The following is a 19,462-nucleotide window of genomic DNA, read 5'->3' as shown; positions in this document are numbered from 1 at the left end:
TTGTCGGGTTTACTAAACAGATTATACACCTGACCCCACATGAGGGCTAAACCTAGTCACTAATACATGAAGGCGATCCTTTTTAACCCTTTAGGGTACAGCCAGACATGGCATAAAGCCTGCGGAGTCTCCTGTCGCAGAATTGTGTGGTAAACTTGCGACATTTTACAGTAGCAGCAACGTGGATGAGATCCAAACCAATGTCACCCTCAGGCTGCCGGAGCTTAAAATCCACAGTGGATCTCAGATCCATATGTCAGTTGGATTTTATCCTATGCATTGCATAGGAAGCCAAAGCCCTGAAAATCCCAGTGCCCGTTCTACAGACAAGAGTGGGTTCCGGAGATGTACATGCATCTGTCCTTGCCGTGATACAGGCTGCCATGGTAGGGGGTCATACAGATGTTGGATAGCCTCTAACGCAGCCATCAATGGATAACAATAGCGTTCAATGATGCAAGCAGGTCCTGCCTTGGTACCAATTATGGCCACATCAAACTGAGTTATTCAATAAAACCTGTATTGCGCCACCTGCTGTTTGCTTGTTCACCTTACCAAGGTGGACGCACATGCTCAGTTCCATAACTCAACTACCACAAGTAGACCATATACTATTAGAATGGTACAGAATATGGCAATGCACACAAAAATAAACTAATGGACACGGAAAGAAAATTGATTTGTGTGCGTGAGCCCTAGAACCGTGGATGAATAGCATTTTTTCCCAGTTCCACCCAATTTGTCTTTTTTGCAGCTTCCCACTAGATTGTGTGCAATATTAAAAGGAGTCATCAGAAGGTGCAGCTTGTCCAGCAAAAAACAAGCCCTATGTGACTGTTAAAATAAGCTATGGCTTCTGGAAGCTAGAGAGTAAAATAGGGAAATGCAAAAATGGAAAACTGCAAGGGCCTGAAGGGGTTAACAGTGATAGATTATGCTGCCCCACAAAAATATATATATATATATATATATATATATATATATCTATCCAATTTGTAAGCCAAGGTTTTCTCCAGCAATTACAAGGTTAAGTGCAGAGCCAATAGCCGTTCTGGAGCAGGGACTAATTGCAGCCTGCACCTTTTACACAGAACAGTGCTGGTAGCTGCCCCCTCCAATCACAGCGGAGAGCCCGAGTCACATGACTCAGTGTCACCATCTCAAAGTCACCTTCAGCCTGCAATGTGTATCACGTCCAGGGAGCAGGACATCGCTGCTCAATCTACGAACGCCCCTTATGTCAATGATAAACTGCCTCTGAAGGTCAGAAGGGGGACAGGGAGGGCAGCTACAGAAAATTAGGCAAAAAGCTTACATCACGTGTCGAGGGTAAAAGGCTGGTGCCAGCTGGATATGCTTGTGCCATAATAGGACTGACGTCACCATGTGTGTACGTGCTCAGCCATTCATTTTCATTACAAGTGACCCCCGAACAGCCGCATAGGGCATGGTCAATCCCATCGGTACGACTAAACCCCCCGCCTCCAAATAACAAAACTACCACAACTAAGACCATTTAGGCATGTCTATACAACCTCTGCTCTACATGGGGTTCATGAGGCAAGCCACACTGTACCCCTACAATAAAGCCCACCCTCAGTGCAGAGTATAAATCTCAGGCTGCAGTCATAGTCCCTTTACTCTTGTAATTGGTCACCAGACATTTTGATGACCAAACTTTAAAGGGAACCTGTCACCTGGATTTTGTGTATAGAGCTGAGGACATGGGTTGCTAGATGGCCGCTAGCACATCCGCAATACCCAGTCCCCATAGCTCTGTGTACTTTTATTGTGTAAAAAAACGGATTTGATACATATGCAAATTACCCTGAGAGGAGTCCTGTATGTGAGATGAGTCAGGGACAGGTTAATTTGCATATGTATCAAATAGTTTTTTTTACACAAAAAAAGCACACAGAGCTATGGGGACTGGGTATTGCGGATGTGCTAGCGGCCATCTAGCAGCCCATGTCCTCAGCTCTATACCCAAAATCCCGGTGACAGGTTCCCTTTAACTGAAATAAGCAACACGACAAGCAGTCTCCTGTTTCTAATATCAGTCTGTTCATACCACGTGAAACATCTTATTAGGGTACTTTCACACTTGGAACTGCCTGCCGGAATACTCTGCTGCATCGCTGTAACTGCCGGAAGTGGATGCATTTGTCAGACAGATACTGGATCAGTCTTACTGGTTGTCATCCAGAAAAACTGATCCGGTATTTATCTTTTTCCCCCATTTTTAAAGGTCTGCGCATGCGCAGACCGCAAAACCAGATCCGTTTTTCTGGAACAATTGGGGCCTTATTCAATGGAAATTAAGGCCAAATACGGCATTCCGGCAAGTGTTAAAACTGCAGCATGCTGCAGTTTCATCTCCAGCCAAAAACGTAAGTGTACTTTCAAACTAGCGTTATTTTTTTCCAGCATAGAGTTCCGTCTTAGGGGCTCAATACCGGAAAAGAACTGATCAGTTTTATCCTAATGCATTCTGAATGGAGAGTAATCCGTTCAGGATGCATCAGGATGTCTTCAGTTCAGTCATTTTGACTTTTCAGGACGGAGATAATACAGCAGCATGCTGCGGTTTTATCTCCGGCCAAAATTACGGAACACTTGCCGGAATGCCGGCATTTTTTCCCATTCAAATACATTAATGCCTGATCTGGCCACGAGTGTTCCAGCAAAACGGATCTGGCATTGCGGTCTGCGCATGCTCAGACCACAAAGAAGGTAAAAAAATAAAAATAAATGCCAGTTACGTTTTTTCCGGATGACACCGGAGAGAGGATCCGGCATTTCAATGCATTTGTCATACGGCTCAGGACCCTGAGCCGTCTGACAAATGCCATCAGTTTGCATACGTTTTCACAGATCCGGAAGGCAGTTCCAGATTGCTCTCCATTCAGAATGCATTAGGATAAAACTGATCAGTTCTTTTCCGGTATTGAGCCCCTAGGACAGAACTCAACGCCGGAAAAGAATAACACTAGTGTGAAAGTGCCCTTATCCAGACTGGCTGACTGCATAGATCATTTATGACTGAAACGCGTTCATCAATTTGATTTCAGCACGCAATACAAGCCCAAGTGATGGTCCTGTGAAGACCGCGCATTGGTAAAAAGATATTATAGGAGGAGTATACCCAACTACGTTTTCTTTATGGCTTTTCTTTTACACAGCCATCACATTTTGTATAAGGGTATACATACACAGAGCATATTAGGGCATGTTCACACCTGTGTTGGAGGCCCTGTTTAGCACTGCAGTCAGAGTGCGTTAAAAATATCGGAGAGGAGAGTCTTGCATTTCTTTGCCAAAACTGAAGCCGAATGGAACCCCTTGTGGTCCGTTATGTGCCAAATTTGGCACTTCCGTTATTTATAGGAGCAGAAGGATGGAAAGAGCACTGATGTGAACACATCCTTACTGGCTCACTCTCGGTGCAGAAAAAGTGTAATATGGTATTAGCCAAGAGGAGAAGATTTTAAAAATCTCATACATTATGCGGAAAGTGACCTGTGGTGTGGATGTCCATACCACACCAATTGTTTCAGGCCTGACAGCGAGATCTGGGCAAATCCGCCAGTAACAAGTGGATTTTGGTGCAAAAACTGCATGGAAAGTCCAAAAACGACACTGCTGGATCCATGTAGCCTACGAGCACTGAGCCATGGAGCATGAGGTGTCATGATTCTATAATGCGATCGGACCAGACACTTCGCTACATACAACACCTTCCCAGCTCCCCCATATACATCCATGCACTGCTCGGCTGGGTATACACGTTTTCAATGGGGAAGGAAATCAGCTGCTGCTAGACGCCTATAGCATCAGCTTATCATTGGGCATGCTGAAATCCAACAATCTGTGTGTATGAGAGCCAGAGTTCAATGCAGATGATGTGAGCCAAGCTCTACATACAAGCATAAAAAGCAATTAGCTGCCTGTTGGGCCTCATGCACACAACTGTCAGTATTGTGGTCTGCAAACTACGCAGAGCTTTCGTGTGCACCGCCTTTTTCTCACTCCCACCACTGGAAACGACTATTCTTGTGTGCAATACAAAATGTTGTAAAATTTGCAGAACACATCCGCGTGTTTTCCCAGACCCATAGAAATGAACGGGTCCGTCTACGATCCGCAGAACTTGCAGATCGGACACTGATACAGAACACGGTTGTGGGAGTGAGGCTCAGAAACCGATCAATAACATGCGCTGTAATGTATTTTTAGGGTCTGATAAGGTTCCAGCCAGGATTACTGCAGATCTCCAGGTGAACAGCCGGTTGTGCAGGCGTCACCACAATGTAACGCTAAATACTACTCATGGCCTTCATGCTGAGAGTAGCCGAGGTGTGCTGCTGCTCAACTCTCAATAGACCTTTCCATTAACATGACTGCAAAAACTGCATCAACGCATCCTGTGAACAGGGCCATAAAGCACAATAAACGCTGATAAGGTGAATTCTTATGTATTACAGGTTTGTCCTTATGGACCTCTATTTGTCACTATAAGGGTGTATCCAGAAATGATGGTTGATATGTGGTTAATGTCAACTTTATGGCAGTTTTTACAGGTAAAAACATTATACTGACATCTCAAGTGTAAAAACCATAACCGCAGCAACCACATCTTTAAGGGGTTGTCTCAGTTCAGAGCTGAACCCGGACATGTCCTCCTTACCCCAGTCAGCCCCTCAGAGATGAGCATCGGAGCAGGTTGGCTGTATAGTGCAGGGCTTTTTCATTACATCCATTGACGTACCGGGGTCTCTGCGAGGGAGAGGCTTCCGCCCAGCCGTGAGCCTGGCGACATCACCGGCACTGATGGCTGGGCTTTAGCGTTGCCCTAGCCTGTAAAACAGCTAAGGCAGCACTGACGCCCGCCCATTAGTGCCAGTGACATCACAGCTAGATTGAAGCCTCTGCCTTAGTAGCGTAAAAATAAACAAAATAAAACGATCCAGCCCATGGCAAAGGAGAGCATCAGAGCATGAAATGCTCATCTCAGAGGAGCTGGAGGGGTGAAGATTGGGATATGTCCGGGTTTCACTCTGAACCTGGACAACCCCTTTAAGGCTATGTCCACATATGACCGAAATGCTGTGCAGTTGCCAACAGGAGCTTTGTGCATCAAATCTGCAGAATTGTATAGTACCAGCAAAGCCACTGAGTTATTAGCAATTCTCATTGACAGGCTGTGGAAAGCCACAGCAGAATGTGACCTGTGGTGTGGATGTTAAATTAGTCACAGTCCGTGTATGGAACGGAGGCAGTGTAGTGTCCACAGCTCAGCTCCATTCGCCTGCAGTACCCCAGCACGGCCACTACACGGTGTATGGAGCAGTTATCCTCCTGCACTGTACACACTATAGTTTCTGAAGCCATGGCAGCTTGAGAGCACCGATTGGTGGGAGTATAACCTGAATGAGGTGTCCTCCTGAGAAACACAGGAGACCTGCCTCCAATAAAGGAGAGACCATTACTGCCTGGCAGATCCCACCCTGGCTGAGATCACATTACACCACATGCCCGCTGAAGCAAATCACTGGCACACCCAAAACCTTTAGCTTGTTTTATGGATAGAAATTGTAGCCAGAAAAGGTCTATTGAATCCACTACGTAGTCACTGAAGCCAAGCTACAAGGCACTATCCAAAAGGCAAATGTTGGTGCAGCCAAGACCTAACTAATTAAAAACCCATCATTCACGTCACATTCGCATGACGGCAGTAACCAACTGTGGTTAATGACGCACATATGCTCCATCCAGGGCGCAAACCCAGTCACTCCAAGCTCTCAGAGTGGAGAAGACAGAAAACCAACATTTTACTGATTAACGGTCAAAAGTCAAAGCAAGATTTCACAGACCAGTAAACATGCATCATGAAGAAAAGCTCTTCTGACCTTAAGCGCATTTCTACTGGCATCAGTGCCCAGTTAATACTTCACCAGAATGGCCATTACCTGGAGTGTAGACAAGACTGGAACCCGATTTCCCTTGGTTGTCACTGCTAGTTAACTGGATTCTGTCACCTCGTTTTCGGTTATAGAGCTGCGGACATGCACGGCTAGAACGCCGCTACCATGTCCGCAATATACCGGTCCTATAGGGCTGTGTCCTTTTATTGTGTTTAAAAAATTATTTTAGAGATATGTAAATGAGCCTGGTAAGGTGCCCAAGGGGCCATACGAACCTTCCTGGTGCCCAGCCACCCCCCCTGTGAAGGAGCCCAGCACTGCCTGCGTCCTCCGAATCTCCTCCTTTCGTCAGAGTTAGATTGCCGTAACCTCGCGATGCGAGAGCTCGCGCATACGCAATTACTTTCCTGAGGCTGACGCCAGCACAGGGAAGGAACACTATACAGGCACTGTGCATGCACGAGCTCACGCATCGCGAGATTACAGCAATCTAACTGAAGAAAGGAGGAGATTCGGAGGACGCAGGCGGTGCTGGGCTCCTTCATAGGGGGGGCGTGGCTGGGCACCAGGAAGGTTCGTACGGCCCCTTGGGCACCTTACCAGGCTCATTTACATATCTCTAAAATCATTTTTTAAACCAATAAAAGGACACAGCTCTATAGGACCGGTATATTGCTGACATGCCAGCGGCGACCTAGCCGTGCATGTCCGCATCTCTAACCTAAAACGAGGCGACAGAATCCCTTTAACCAGCAGGTAAACTAGTTGGCGATACCCTGTTCATCTACCATGCATAAAGAACGTTCTTCCATCACCAGGAGCTTGGGCACTAAACAGGCAGACAGTTTCCACTCCACATGTACATCAGGACACCCATCTTTCCACAAGGAGCTGACCCTCAATGATGGTATTTAAGAGGGGTTATCCTGCAAACAATGATGATGATCTAGCCTCTGGATAGGTCATCAATATCAGATCTGTGGGGGTCTGACTCGCAGGACCACCACCGATCAGCAGCAGCCTCCGAGTCATTGTATATCAGTCACATGGCCTAGTTGCACCTCAGCCCCATTCTTGTCAATGGGGCTGCAATACGAAGCACTGCCACTATAGAATGTGCGGCGCTGTGCTTGGTAAGCTGCTGGGGACTCTGCAGCGCTTACCAGAGCTCTGATGAGGGTGGCGGCTCCCTGAAGTAGCTGATCAGTGGGTTGTCCCAGGACTCGGACGCCTGCCAATGTGATAATGAGAACAGGTTATCAGTCATTTCCTGGTTAACCCCTTTAACACAAAATCCATAGAAAACTTAAAGTAGTCTTCAAACCAAGGACATTTAGTATTTTTGGCCCATTATAGTCTTTTTGGTTGCACATCTGTTAATCACCATGGCACCACATGACCAGTTACTATCTGCCAGCATGCCAAAGAAGCATTGCGGCTATGGTCCATAACATCTGATCTCAAAATACAGGTGCCTTTACTATTGACAATTACTTCTGGCACCCGCCAAGACTATCCACCACTTATGGAGCAATAGGAAGCTTATAAAGCCAACGCTGTGGTTGTAAAGTAGAAGAAACGCGTGCAAGAACTAGGACGTGCCTAGAAAGCAGGAACACCTGAAAGGCGGCCATAAAGTAGCTGTTGGCTGAAAGATAGCCATCTCACCCAACTCCCTGATACACATACAACTTCGGTTGAGATACCGCCGATGGTGTCTTATCTCCTTGGAGAACGAAAAGAGGGGTGAAACCATTTACTTCACCCAATGCTTCTCTTCCTAGACACCTGCTGGGAGTCGAGTCAGGAGCGCCCCTTACACTGTCGCCCAAATCCACCATTCTTGCCAGGTTCGGCAGATCCCCTTTAGGCCCGTGTTGAACCCTTATTATGACACCACTGTAGTGGGCAGATGCTTCTTACTCAATAGAACCCCCCTCATCATGGCTGCTATAGTTGTATTTTGATAGGGAGAAGGTATGACGTTTGCCTCCAGTTTTAGAACTGTGGAAGAGGTCCCAGACAACCAGTGCCCACGTGATGAGTGCAGGACACACGATGAACATTTTTTTCTGCTGCTGCCATAGAGGCGACGGGGCAGCTTACCAGCACGATACGGTCTGGGTCATTTAGCGGCAGGGGTGGGCAGGCTGCAGAAGAATGCAGGCTATTGAGGAGACTGAGCTGGAATCACATGCCGTGTCCCAGGGCGGCCAAACATTTTAAAGAGGATTATTAACAGGCCAATAGGCTTACTGTACACCAAACTTCATAAGTGTACAAGTGAAATTCACATGTAATTAGATGTGCTGAGCTACAGACATACAGTCACTGAATAACAGGACTGCGCCGCACAACACAAGCCTCCTTACCCACGGATATAGCTAGAAAACCAGCCAAAGAGGTGTCATGCACATTGTATTCTATGAGAATCTGAAATTCTCGGACAATACAGATTTTTTTCTGTGCGGAGTTTAAGATCTGCAGCATGTCAATTTATTTTACTTTTCCGACTCGATTTTCTCCATTCACTTCAATGGGGAGAGTAAAAGCTGCATGGGGATTCTCCGCACAGAAATCCTGAATGTTTGCCTTTATCCTAAAACTGGTGACTGTCCCCTTTTAAAGGGCCAGATGGCTGATGTTCAGCCCCTATACAAGTACAGCTCTGTGCTCGGTAAGCTGCAGCTCACAAGAGGTTGATTAGCGAGGATGCAGAGTCAGACCGCCATCCAGAGGGCAAGGCCTCAATATTGTACTCCCAGAAAAACCCTTTTAAGACTCTGGATATCCCCTTTAAGCAAAGGATCCCATATGGTGACTAAAGAAATCACAAGTACAGCAGGCAGCTAGACAACAGAAGGGAAGCAGCGCTGCACCTCCTCGGTTTTCAATGGCTCAGCTCACCGCTCTGCAGACAAGCAGGCGGCTGTAAACCCCTTTCTGCCTATGGCCGCTTTCACACAGTCAGCGTTTGATCAGCGATTTTCATCGGCAGAGCCTATACCCGTGATGGCTAAACTCCGGCACTCCAGCTGTGGTAAAACTACAACTCCCAAGATGTACACTTTTGTTCTCAGAACTCCATGGACATGAATAGAGCATGCTGGGAGTTGGAGGTCAGCCATCACTGGCCTATACAGAACTAAGGTGTAATGGGAAGATGTGCTCACAATCACTGGTGAAAAAAATAATAATTTACTGATCAAACACTGACTGTGAAAGCGGCCTAACAGTCCAACAACGGCGGAATCTGAATGATCAGTGATCTCCTCCACTGTATACTTCTCATAAGTGGAGTTTGCTGTGTACGTGGCGGTCACTAGGAGCACATCAGCGCTACGATTCCAGGACATGAACAGCATACCACCGCCAGCGTTATGTAGAGATATTAAAGGGGTTGTCCGGGTTCAGAGCTGAACCCGGACATCCCTCCATTTTCACCCAGGCAGCCCCCCTGACTTGAGCATCGGAGCAGTCCATGCTCCGATGCTCTCCTTTGCCCTGTGCTGAATCACGCAGGGCAAAGGCATTGTCTGGAAATCCAGTGATGTACTGGGGCTCTCCATGGGGCTGCCAGGAAGCCTGGTGACGTCACCGGCACTGATGGGTGGGCTTTAGCGCTGCCCTAGCCAGGTAAACGGCTAGGGCAGCGCTAAAACCCGCTCATCAGAGCTGGTGACGTCATCGAACACACTGCCGGGCAGAAGCCTCCGCCCGGCAGTGTGTTATTGTAAACAAAAGAGCCCATGCCCTGCGCGATCTAGCGCATGGCAAGGGAGCGCATCAGATGCTCCGATGCCAACATCAGGAGGGCTGCCTGGGTGAAAATATGGGTATGTCTGTTCAGCTCTGAACCCGGGAAACCCCTTTAAGTCTTCATGCTGGCAGCCACAACGGAGGCTCCTGTGTCACAAAGGAGAACCTAGCCTTAAAGGGGATGTCCAGTATTCCAAGAACACAGCTGCTGTTTCCTATAAACAGACCACACCCGTCCATGGGCAGCAGGTCGTATTGTAGCTCAACCCAATTCACTAGAAGCGAGCTTAGCTGCAATACTAGACAACCCATTGAAAGGCGTGCTGGTTTTGGAAGAAAGCAGCCATGTTTTTTTTTAACCCCCTCAGAAGTCTTATTTTTCAACTGCAATAAAACCTTCAGGTTTATAGATCTCCATCGCTGAAAAGTTCTGCCAAGTCCTAATATACCTCTGGGGAGATTTAGCAAAACTGGTAAGACTGGTATAGTTGCCCATAGCAACCAGATTTCACCTTTCATTTCTCAGGCCCACATGCAGCCCTCAATACCATTCTGTGTGGCCCCCAAACATCCAGTAACAGACATCTATGTCTTGTGGCTGCTCATATGTATCCTTTAGAAGTGTAACTAAACATTTATGATACATACTGTATGTTCAATATGACAAAGATAGTATTTCAGTTGGTAACACCCCTTTAAGTTTTATTTTCTGCCCTTGGAATTGGTTCAGGCTGACAATGTGGCCCCCAACCAGAAAAGGTTGTGCACCCCTGATGTAGAGAACAGAAGCCAGAACACAGGGGCCAGTGGTGATGGCTAAGCACAGATTTGGAGGCCACAGTTATTTTTTTTTTAAGTTTCCATTCGCTGACAGCAAACAGGGCGAGGACTGTAGACATAGTTGCCTAATGTTTTATTACATAATAACAGAAGACAACTTGAGCTGTTTGTTAACCTTGGTCTCAGGCACCTGTAAGACACGACTAATATGGCTGATCTCTTTAAACCGTGACGTCATCAACACCTGACCACCTGAATGGGATACTAACAATAGGAGCCAGGACCCCCCGACCTCCGTCCTAACCCATAGCAGTAGCTAGGAGAACCCCTTTATGTATGCCCCTCTGTGCCAGCCAACCAGGTGACCGCCGAGTCTGATCCGGCATTAACCCCTATGCCCTCTAAAGTCAAACCGTTTACCTGAGCACTCGGCCCCTTTCCCGCTCAGTACGAGCAGTACGGCAGCGACTACGAGCTCAAAGCCTTTCATGTTGCAGTCTGCACCGGCCACGGACAGGTCACCGGCGTCTTCTCTCCTCACCGAACGGCAGCCAATTGAGACGAGCAGCAGCAAGTCAGCTGGTTCCTTATGTCAGTGGGCGGGGCGCTGAGGTACGCACTTCCGGCCTTCTCTAATCTCACGTCCTCTGTCTGCCGCGAGCTCACATCACGTGACCTCGTGCAGGGTTCATGGGCTAATAAGCACAGTGGAAGAGTCAGTTATTTCCCTGCCGTTAGATGGCGCTCTGTGCTCCCAAGGGGTTCTCGGGGCTGCTGGGTCTTTGTGGGGGTTGTTGTTCAAGATGCATACTTTCCAGTTGCGAGGAGGGATAATATTGGTGGTGCCTAGCGGCAAATCGTTTTTACACTAAGCTGTGCCTCTAGCTGTGCCAAATGCCTAGCTATATATGGCCAATCCCACCCAGGGCCTTTAGTGCCCCCACACAGTAGTTATGCCCCTTACATTAGTGCTACCGCCTTAGTGCCCTTTATATTAGTGCTACCCCCTTAGTCTCCATTACATTAGTGCTACCGCCTTAGTGCCCCTTACATTAGTGCTGCTCCCTTAGTGCCCTTTATATTAGTGCTACCCCCTTAGTCTCCATTACATTAGTGCTGCTCCCTTAGTGCCCTTTATATTAGTGCTATCCCCTTAGTCTCCATTACATTAGTGCTGCTCCCTTAGTGCCCCTTATATTAGTGCTATCCCCTTAGTCTCCATTACATTAGTGCTGCTCCCTTAGTGCCCCTTATATTAGTGCTACCCCCTTAGTCTCCCTTACATTAGTGCTGCTCCCTTAGTGCCCTCTTACATTAGGGCTGCTCCCTTTGTGCCCCCTTACATTAGTGCTACCCCCCTAGTGCCCCCTTACATAAGTGCTACCGCCTTAGTGCCCCTTTTGCCTCATTCATGCAGTCAGTATTCGGTCAGTGATTTCCATCAGTTATAATTAGCCAAAACCAAATTCCTCCTCAGCTAGTCAGGCCCATATCAAGCAGACTACAGACAGAGCAGAAGATAGATACCTGCCAGATCTACTAGGCATATGATAAGAAGCAGAATATATATTGATTCCTGCCACATATTGCCAATACCTGCTGGGACCCCAGACTATTGCTGTATTTTGTATGGATTCAAGCTGCATTAAGTAAAGACGAGTTGGATTATATTTCCTGTCTGGATTGCATTCATTCCTCAATTACTCCTACTGACCACACTCACTTTATTGCAAGTGAGCCAGGATCCAGGAGTCCAGCCATACCAAGTTAGGAGACACCGTTGACACAATACCTACTACACAGAGACATTATACCCCTCTGGCATTCCTCACCTGGTACGTGAGTTATAACATCTTAAAGGGCCCTGTTACAGTACCTGCGCAAGCTGCAATTGGCGTCACAAACTACCCATAGACTTATATGCACATATCCTGACCCACTGCATCATTGGCCACCGTACCACGGTCCTGCTCATTGCATAAACACAGAACAGGTGCAGATCTTTCCCTTATACCTTATGTCTGTGGAGGCTCCAATCTTGGTTTGGCTCACAATCACTGATGGATATCACTGATCAAAACACCAACGTTCGAATAAGCACCCCCTTAGTGCCCCCTTACATTAGTGTTACCCATGTAGTTCCCCTTATATTAGTGCCCCCTTATATTAGTTCAGTTCAAATAGCCTAAGGCTAGTAGATTCCCACTCCTGTGGCGTCTTCAGGGAAAATGGAGCTACTATCAACACGAGCGCCATTTGAATCAATGTTTATAACTACTGTAGGCGGGTCTTTTCCCATCTAATCTCCAATGGGTGACCAGCGCTCGTGACAGTGATGCAATCTGACCAATAACCTTCAGTCTAAGCTAGTTCGTCAGTCATATGTGTCACCAATACCTTTAAAGCATATGCGCCTGCGCATGATCTTTTAACTTTGTATCAACATATTAACAGCTTCTGCGTTTGTCCTGCAAGCCGGGTCTCTCCATCTACACTTACCTCCCGATTCATCTCCGAGAGTCTAAGTGGGAGCGCATGCGTTAGGCCTTAGAGGAAAACTCGTTCACGGAAGGAGTCCCACAGCGCATGCCCTCCGACAAGAGAGAGGTACCAGGGCTCATCACCCTGTGGAGATTGCTCCTTCTGTAAGTATATACGCCGCATAAAGAAGTTTATCAACCCTGGGGATAAAAAAGAATATGAAATTAGACAACTTATTACTTGCAGAACACAGGGAGTCATCTACATAGCCTCCTGTCCATGTCCCAAATTATATATAGGGAAAACCGTACAGGAATTGAGACGTCGTATCTCAGGCCATCTGAGTACAATTGAAACTGATAAAGATACCCCTATAGCTAGTCATATTAAATATATACATGATAATAAGAGCTCCGTTTTTTTACGATTCTGGGGCATTGAAAAAATATCCATGGGACCAAGAGGGGGTAATCTAGACAAGAAACTCCTACAAAGTGCGGCTCGCTGGATCCATAGACTAGGCACTATGAGTCCATATGGATTGAATGAAGGTTTCTCCTTCACGGCATTTATTTAAAAACGAAAAGGATACATAAATTATAGAAGAAAACCTAGAATATTAGATTATAACATTAATATAACACAGGAAAAAGTAACAGTGCAGAAGGAAGAAAAAGACCAATATTTAACCATAGTCAGCATTAGCCACAGAGCTTAATACATAAAAAAATGGACCAATTATCCACTTACAGATTAAACACTGTGAGATTAATGAACATTACAGTAGGATTGAAACCAAGTCAGTAGATATACTGACATATATAGTGGACATGAGTCCTTAAGCCTACCAATGACCATGTCAGCATATATGCGTAACACTGATTTTAGGATATATTTTGAAGACATAGGATCGATTTAAAGATCTAGCCCATGAGCCTCTACTCTCTATTAAAAAAGCGCATGTACTTGCACTTTCCATTAAAAAACTAAGATATAAGGCATACGCAGGAAGAGAAATACCTTTGAATAGTAGAGAAAGCGTAGAAGACATGCGCTGTAAAAAAAAAAAATCTAAATCCTTTCTTAAGTTCTTGCGCATGCGCCCTTACTCTGATGTTTGAGCTGGAAACTGAGTCGGAGGGCATGCGCTGTGGGACTCCTTCCGTGAACGAGTTTTCCTCTAAGGCCTAACGCATGCGCTCCCACTTAGACTCTCGGAGATGAATCGGGAGGTAAGTGTAGATGGAGAGACCCGGCTTGCAGGACATGCGCAGAAGCTGTTAATATGGTGATACAAAGTTAAAAGATCTTGCACAGGCGCATATGCTTTAAAGGTATTGGTGACACATATGACTGACGAACTAAATGAAATAAATGCTATGTTTTAAATCAGACCAGAAACGGGAATCTACTAGCCTTAGGCTATTTGAACTGAAATATTTAATTCCCGGGTCCACAGGTTCCCTGAAGCAAAATCCCTTATATTAGTGCCACCCCTTAGTGCCCCTTATATTAATGCTACTACCTTTTTTTTTTTTTTTTTTTTATTTATTTATTCAATTTTTTTCCTTTATAACATACATTTAAAAGCAGCCAAAAATTGACAATGCCGGGTCTGAGTACATCAAAACAGGTTCTGCCAACATAGCAGATATGATACATTATATGTCACATTAAGCAAAGAATAAAATGCAGATCTAATACATAGTCCGTCCTGTTTCAAAAAGACTAACAAACTTCCTGTTCAATTCCAAATTACATTGAACTCAGGACCCCCACTGTCTATCCAAATATTATCACCCATTCCCCCCCCCATGATGGTCATCTCGGTAAACGTCGCCACTGGCCGCTCCCATCCCTCTCTCTCCCTCACCCGTCCCAACCGCCCCCCCCCCCCCCCCGATCGGCGGCAGCACTCATCCGGCACCTGTCGTGTATTCCTCATATCTCTCTATTTTCACCAGAAGATTTTTCCATTCCCTAATACTAGGTGCATTCTTTGCTCCCCACTCTCTTGCAATGATCACTTTTGCCGCCATAAGGCCTCTTATCCATATCCTTTTTTTCCCTTTTTCCCTAATCAATGATGGAAAACACCCTAGAACGGCCACTTCTGGTTTAAATGGGAGGGATATTAGGGATTCTGCACTTAAAAAACCAAAGACCTCTCGCCAATAAGATTGCATACTTGAACAGGTCCATATCATATGGATATAGTCAGCGGGCTCTTCTCTGCATTTCCAACATTTTGGGTCCCGTTCTTTATAGATCTTACTCAACAATATTGGAGTCAAGTATATTCTGTGAATGGTATTAAAATAAATATTCCTAAAATTGCTAGATATCGTTGTTTTTTAAATATTTTTATATATGTTGCCCCATTCAATTGTATTAGCTCCTATGTCCTTTACCAATTTTTTTTCACTATTAAACTTTAGTATTTTCCCCATTCCCTTCCTTATTATCCTATACACCTGAGAAATAGTCACCCTTGTTGTAATGTGTTTGTGACAGAAATCTATAAATTCGTGTTTTGTTGTAGTGAAATACTCCCTATTTTGTGTAGCTGCAAATGCATGTTTTAATTGGTGATGGCGATATTGACACATTAAGTCTGTATTAATTCCAGGGCATAGTTCTTTTAGTGCTTTTATTGTCCCATTCTTCGCTAATTGTGATGCGTATATAATACCGTGTTTTACCCAATATTTATAATCTGTGATTAATTGAAATTCTACAATGTTACTATTACACTACAAAGGTGTGAAATTTGAAGTGTTCGAAATACCGAAGATTTTTTTTATCTTCCCCCAAGACAGATCCACCATTCGACATATTGGGCATTTTTTACCTTTATTTTTAATGAATTCTGTCTCCAATATGCTAAATATTCCATATTTTGGGCCATTAAAACCCCATTCCAGAAATAATTTTATGTTATTTCCCCCTGACTTTATCCACTGGACTTGAGAAGCCAAATAGTATCCCTGGAAAAACGGGACCGACAAACCTCCATCCTCTTCCGCTAACCAGAGATATTTTTGCTTGAGTTTTACCCTTTTTCTTCCCCAGATTAGGTCATTCAGCAGTCGTTCCAGATGGTTAAAGAAGTGGTCCTCTATCCAAACTGGACAGGCCGCTAATATGTACAAAATCTGGGGAAGCAAAACCATTTTTATCAATGCAATTCTGTCCGCCTGTCCTATAGATAATTTCTGCCAAACGCCAATTTTACTTTTACATCTGGTCAATAGGGGGGTGACATTCAATCTCACGTAATCTAATATGTTTGCAATTAACTTTATACCCAGATATTCCATAGATTCCGTATTTTTCAGTACCCTAATTCCCAGAGGATTCGGTAGATTTTCTTGATCAAGCGGTAGCAATACAGATTTTTCCCAGTTAACTTTATATCCGGAGATATCACAGAATTTATTTATAAGTTCCATAAGATGAGACAACTGCAATATTGGGTCCTCCAGGAAAATCAAAATATCATCTGCATACATACTTATCTTATGAAAAGTCCCCTTCATACCAAAATCGGAGATCCCCTCATCCGATCTAATTTTAGCTGCCAATGGTTCTATAAATAGTGCAAACAATAAAGGAGAGAGGGGGCATCCCTGTCTTGTTCCTCTATATAGCTCCATTTGCTCCGACCATACTCCATTGATGTTAATTTTGGCTTTGGGATGATTACCGTATTTTTTGCCCTATAAGACGCACTTTTTCCCCCCCAAAAGTGGGGGGAAAATAGCAGTGCGTCTTATGGGGCGAATGCTGCTGATTTTGCCGAATTTTCAATGATACACCCGCCGCGATGCCGCGCGGCGGGTGTATCAGCTGTGAGGGAGGAGGGGCTGGGGGCCAGCATCTGCTTTTATAATGACAGCGGGGCCCGTGCAGTGACTGTATTCTACTACACGGGCCCCGCTCACTGTATAATCGTATCTGTAATAGTTAATTTTTATGGGTATATAATCGCATAATCAGCGCCTGTATACTTACAACTACAAGCGCTCGGTAGCAGAGAGGAGGCAGACCGGGAGGACGGGCGCTGGCAGCGTGAGTCACTACGTCACGCGCCTGCACCGCCCACTTTATGAATGAAGCAGGCGGCGTGGGCGCATGACGTAGTGACTCACGCTGCCAGTGCCCGTCCTCCCGGCCTGCCTCCTCCCTTCTCTCTGCTATCTACCGAGCGCTTGTAGTTGTAAGTAGCGCTGATTATGCGATTACCGGTATATACTTAATTAACTATTACAGATACGATTATACAGTGAGCGGGGCCCGTGTAGTAGAATACAGTCACTGCACGGGCCCCGCTGTCATTATAAAAGCAGATGCGACCCCCACCCCCTGTATTGAGGGTCATTCACTACAGGGACACTGTTATGGAGGGGATCTGTGGATGACACATAGCATAAGATGCTATATATGTGTCATCCACAGATCCCCACCATAACTGTCATACACAGATCCCCATAACAGTGCCATCCAGAGACCCCAATAAGAGCCACCCACAGATCCCCCATAAGTGTCACCCACAGATCCCCCATAAGTGTCACCCACAGATCCCCCATAAGTGTCACCCACAGATCCCCCATAAGTGTCACCCACAGATCCCCCATAGGTGTCACCCACAGATCCCCCATAAGTGTCACCCACAGATCCCCCATAAGTGTCACCCACAGATCCCCCATAAGTGTCACCCACAGATCCCCCATAACAGTGCGTCACCCACAGATCCCCCATAACAGTGCGTCACCCACAGATCCCCCATAACAGTGCGTCACCCACAGATCCCCCATAACAGTGCGTCACCCACAGATCCCCCATAACAGTGCGTCACCCACAGATCCCCCATAACAGTGCGTCACCCACAGATCCCCCATAACAGTGCGTCACCCACAGATCCCCCATAACAGTGCGTCACCCACAGATCCCCCATAACAGTTCGCCATCCACAGATCCCCCATAACAGTTCGCCATCCACAGATCCCACATAACAGTGCGCCATCCACAGATCACAATTAGTTCAAAACCCACCAAAAGCACACCTATTGGTTCAAAATTATTTTTTTCTTATTTTCCTTCTCAAAAACCTAGGTGCGTCCTATGGGCCGGTGCGTATAGAGCGAAAAATACGATATATAGAATCTGAACCCATTTGATAAATAATTTGCCCATATTCAACCACTCCACCCTGTCAAACACCTTCTCAGCGTCTAAAGACAGGATGGAGCAGGAACTACCGATCGACCTGGATATTCAAAAAAGTCCGATGTATACTAGATTGCACCAATCTCTTGGGTATAAATCCGGTCTGGTCTGGGTGAATTAACCTATCAATAACTTCCTTAAGTCGATTAGCAAATATTTTTGCACAAATTTTATAGTCTGTATTTAAGAGAGAGATCCTTTTTTAGGATAAGTGTGATTACTACTTCAGATAGGGATGGCAGCAACTGACCTGTCTGATAGGTATTGTTTAAGACTTGCAATAACATTGGCAAGATTATGTCCCCATACAGGGAGTGCAGAATTATTAGGCAAGTTGTATTTTTGAGGATTAATTTTATTATTGAACAACAACCATGTTCTCAATGAACCCAAAAAACTCATTAATATCAAAGCTGAATATTTTTGGAAGTAGTTTTTAGTTTGTTTTTAGTTTTAGCTATTTTAGGGGGATATCTGTGTGTGCAGGTGACTATTACTGTGCATAATTATTAGGCAACTTAACAAAAAACAAATATATACCCATTTCAATTATTTATTTTTACCAGTGAAACCAATATAACATCTCAACATTCACAAATATACATTTCTGACATTCAAAAACAAAACAAAAACAAATCAGTGACCAATATAGCCACCTTTCTTTGCAAGGACACTCAAAAGCCTGGCATCCATGGATTCTGTCAGTGTTTTGATCTGTTCACCATCAACATTGCGTGCAGCAGCAACCACAGCCTCCCAGACACTGTTCAGAGAGGTGTACTGTTTTCCCTCCTTGTAAATCTCACATTTGATGATGGACCACAGGTTCTCAATGGGGTTCAGATCAGGTGAACAAGGAGGCCATGTCATTAGATTTTCTTCTTTTATACCCTTTCTTGCCAGCCACGCTGTGGAGTACTTGGACGCGTGTGATGGAGCATTGTCCTGCATGAAAATCATGTTTTTCTTGAAGGATGCAGACTTCTTCCTGTACCACTGCTTGAAGAAGGTGTCTTCCAGAAACTGGCAGTAGGACTGGGAGTTGAGCTTGACTCCATCCCCAACCCGAAAAGGCCCCACAAGCTCATCTTTGATGATACCAGCCCAAACCAGTACTCCACCTCCACCTTGCTGGCGTCTGAGTCGGACTGGAGCTCTCTGCCCTTTACCAATCCAGCCACGGGCCCATCCATCTGGCCCATCAAGACTCACTCTCATTTCATCAGTCCATAAAACCTTAGAAAAATCAGTCTTGAGATATTTCTTGGCCCAGTCTTGACGTTTCAGCT

The 19,462-nt window shown here is 45.5% G+C and overlaps 1 protein-coding gene across 1 annotated transcript in view; it reads right to left on the bottom strand.

Moving 5' to 3' along the window:
- Positions 1 to 11,050, bottom strand: part of BSG (basigin (Ok blood group)) — a 33,849-nt gene extending 22,799 nt beyond the window's left edge. The window contains exon 1 of the mRNA XM_040417513.1: positions 10,884 to 11,050. Within this exon, the coding sequence (XP_040273447.1) occupies positions 10,884 to 10,953 (70 nt within the window). The 5' untranslated portion in view covers positions 10,954 to 11,050. The remainder of the gene's footprint in view (positions 1 to 10,883) is intronic.
- Between the last annotated feature and the right edge of the window lie 8,412 nt (positions 11,051 to 19,462).

Source organism: Bufo bufo, chromosome 2, assembly GCF_905171765.1.
Source record: "Bufo bufo chromosome 2, aBufBuf1.1, whole genome shotgun sequence".
Classification (NCBI taxonomy): domain Eukaryota; kingdom Metazoa; phylum Chordata; class Amphibia; order Anura; family Bufonidae; genus Bufo; species Bufo bufo.
The sequence above is the reverse complement of the archived record's forward strand: the minus strand, read 5'-3'. Positions and strand labels throughout refer to the sequence as shown.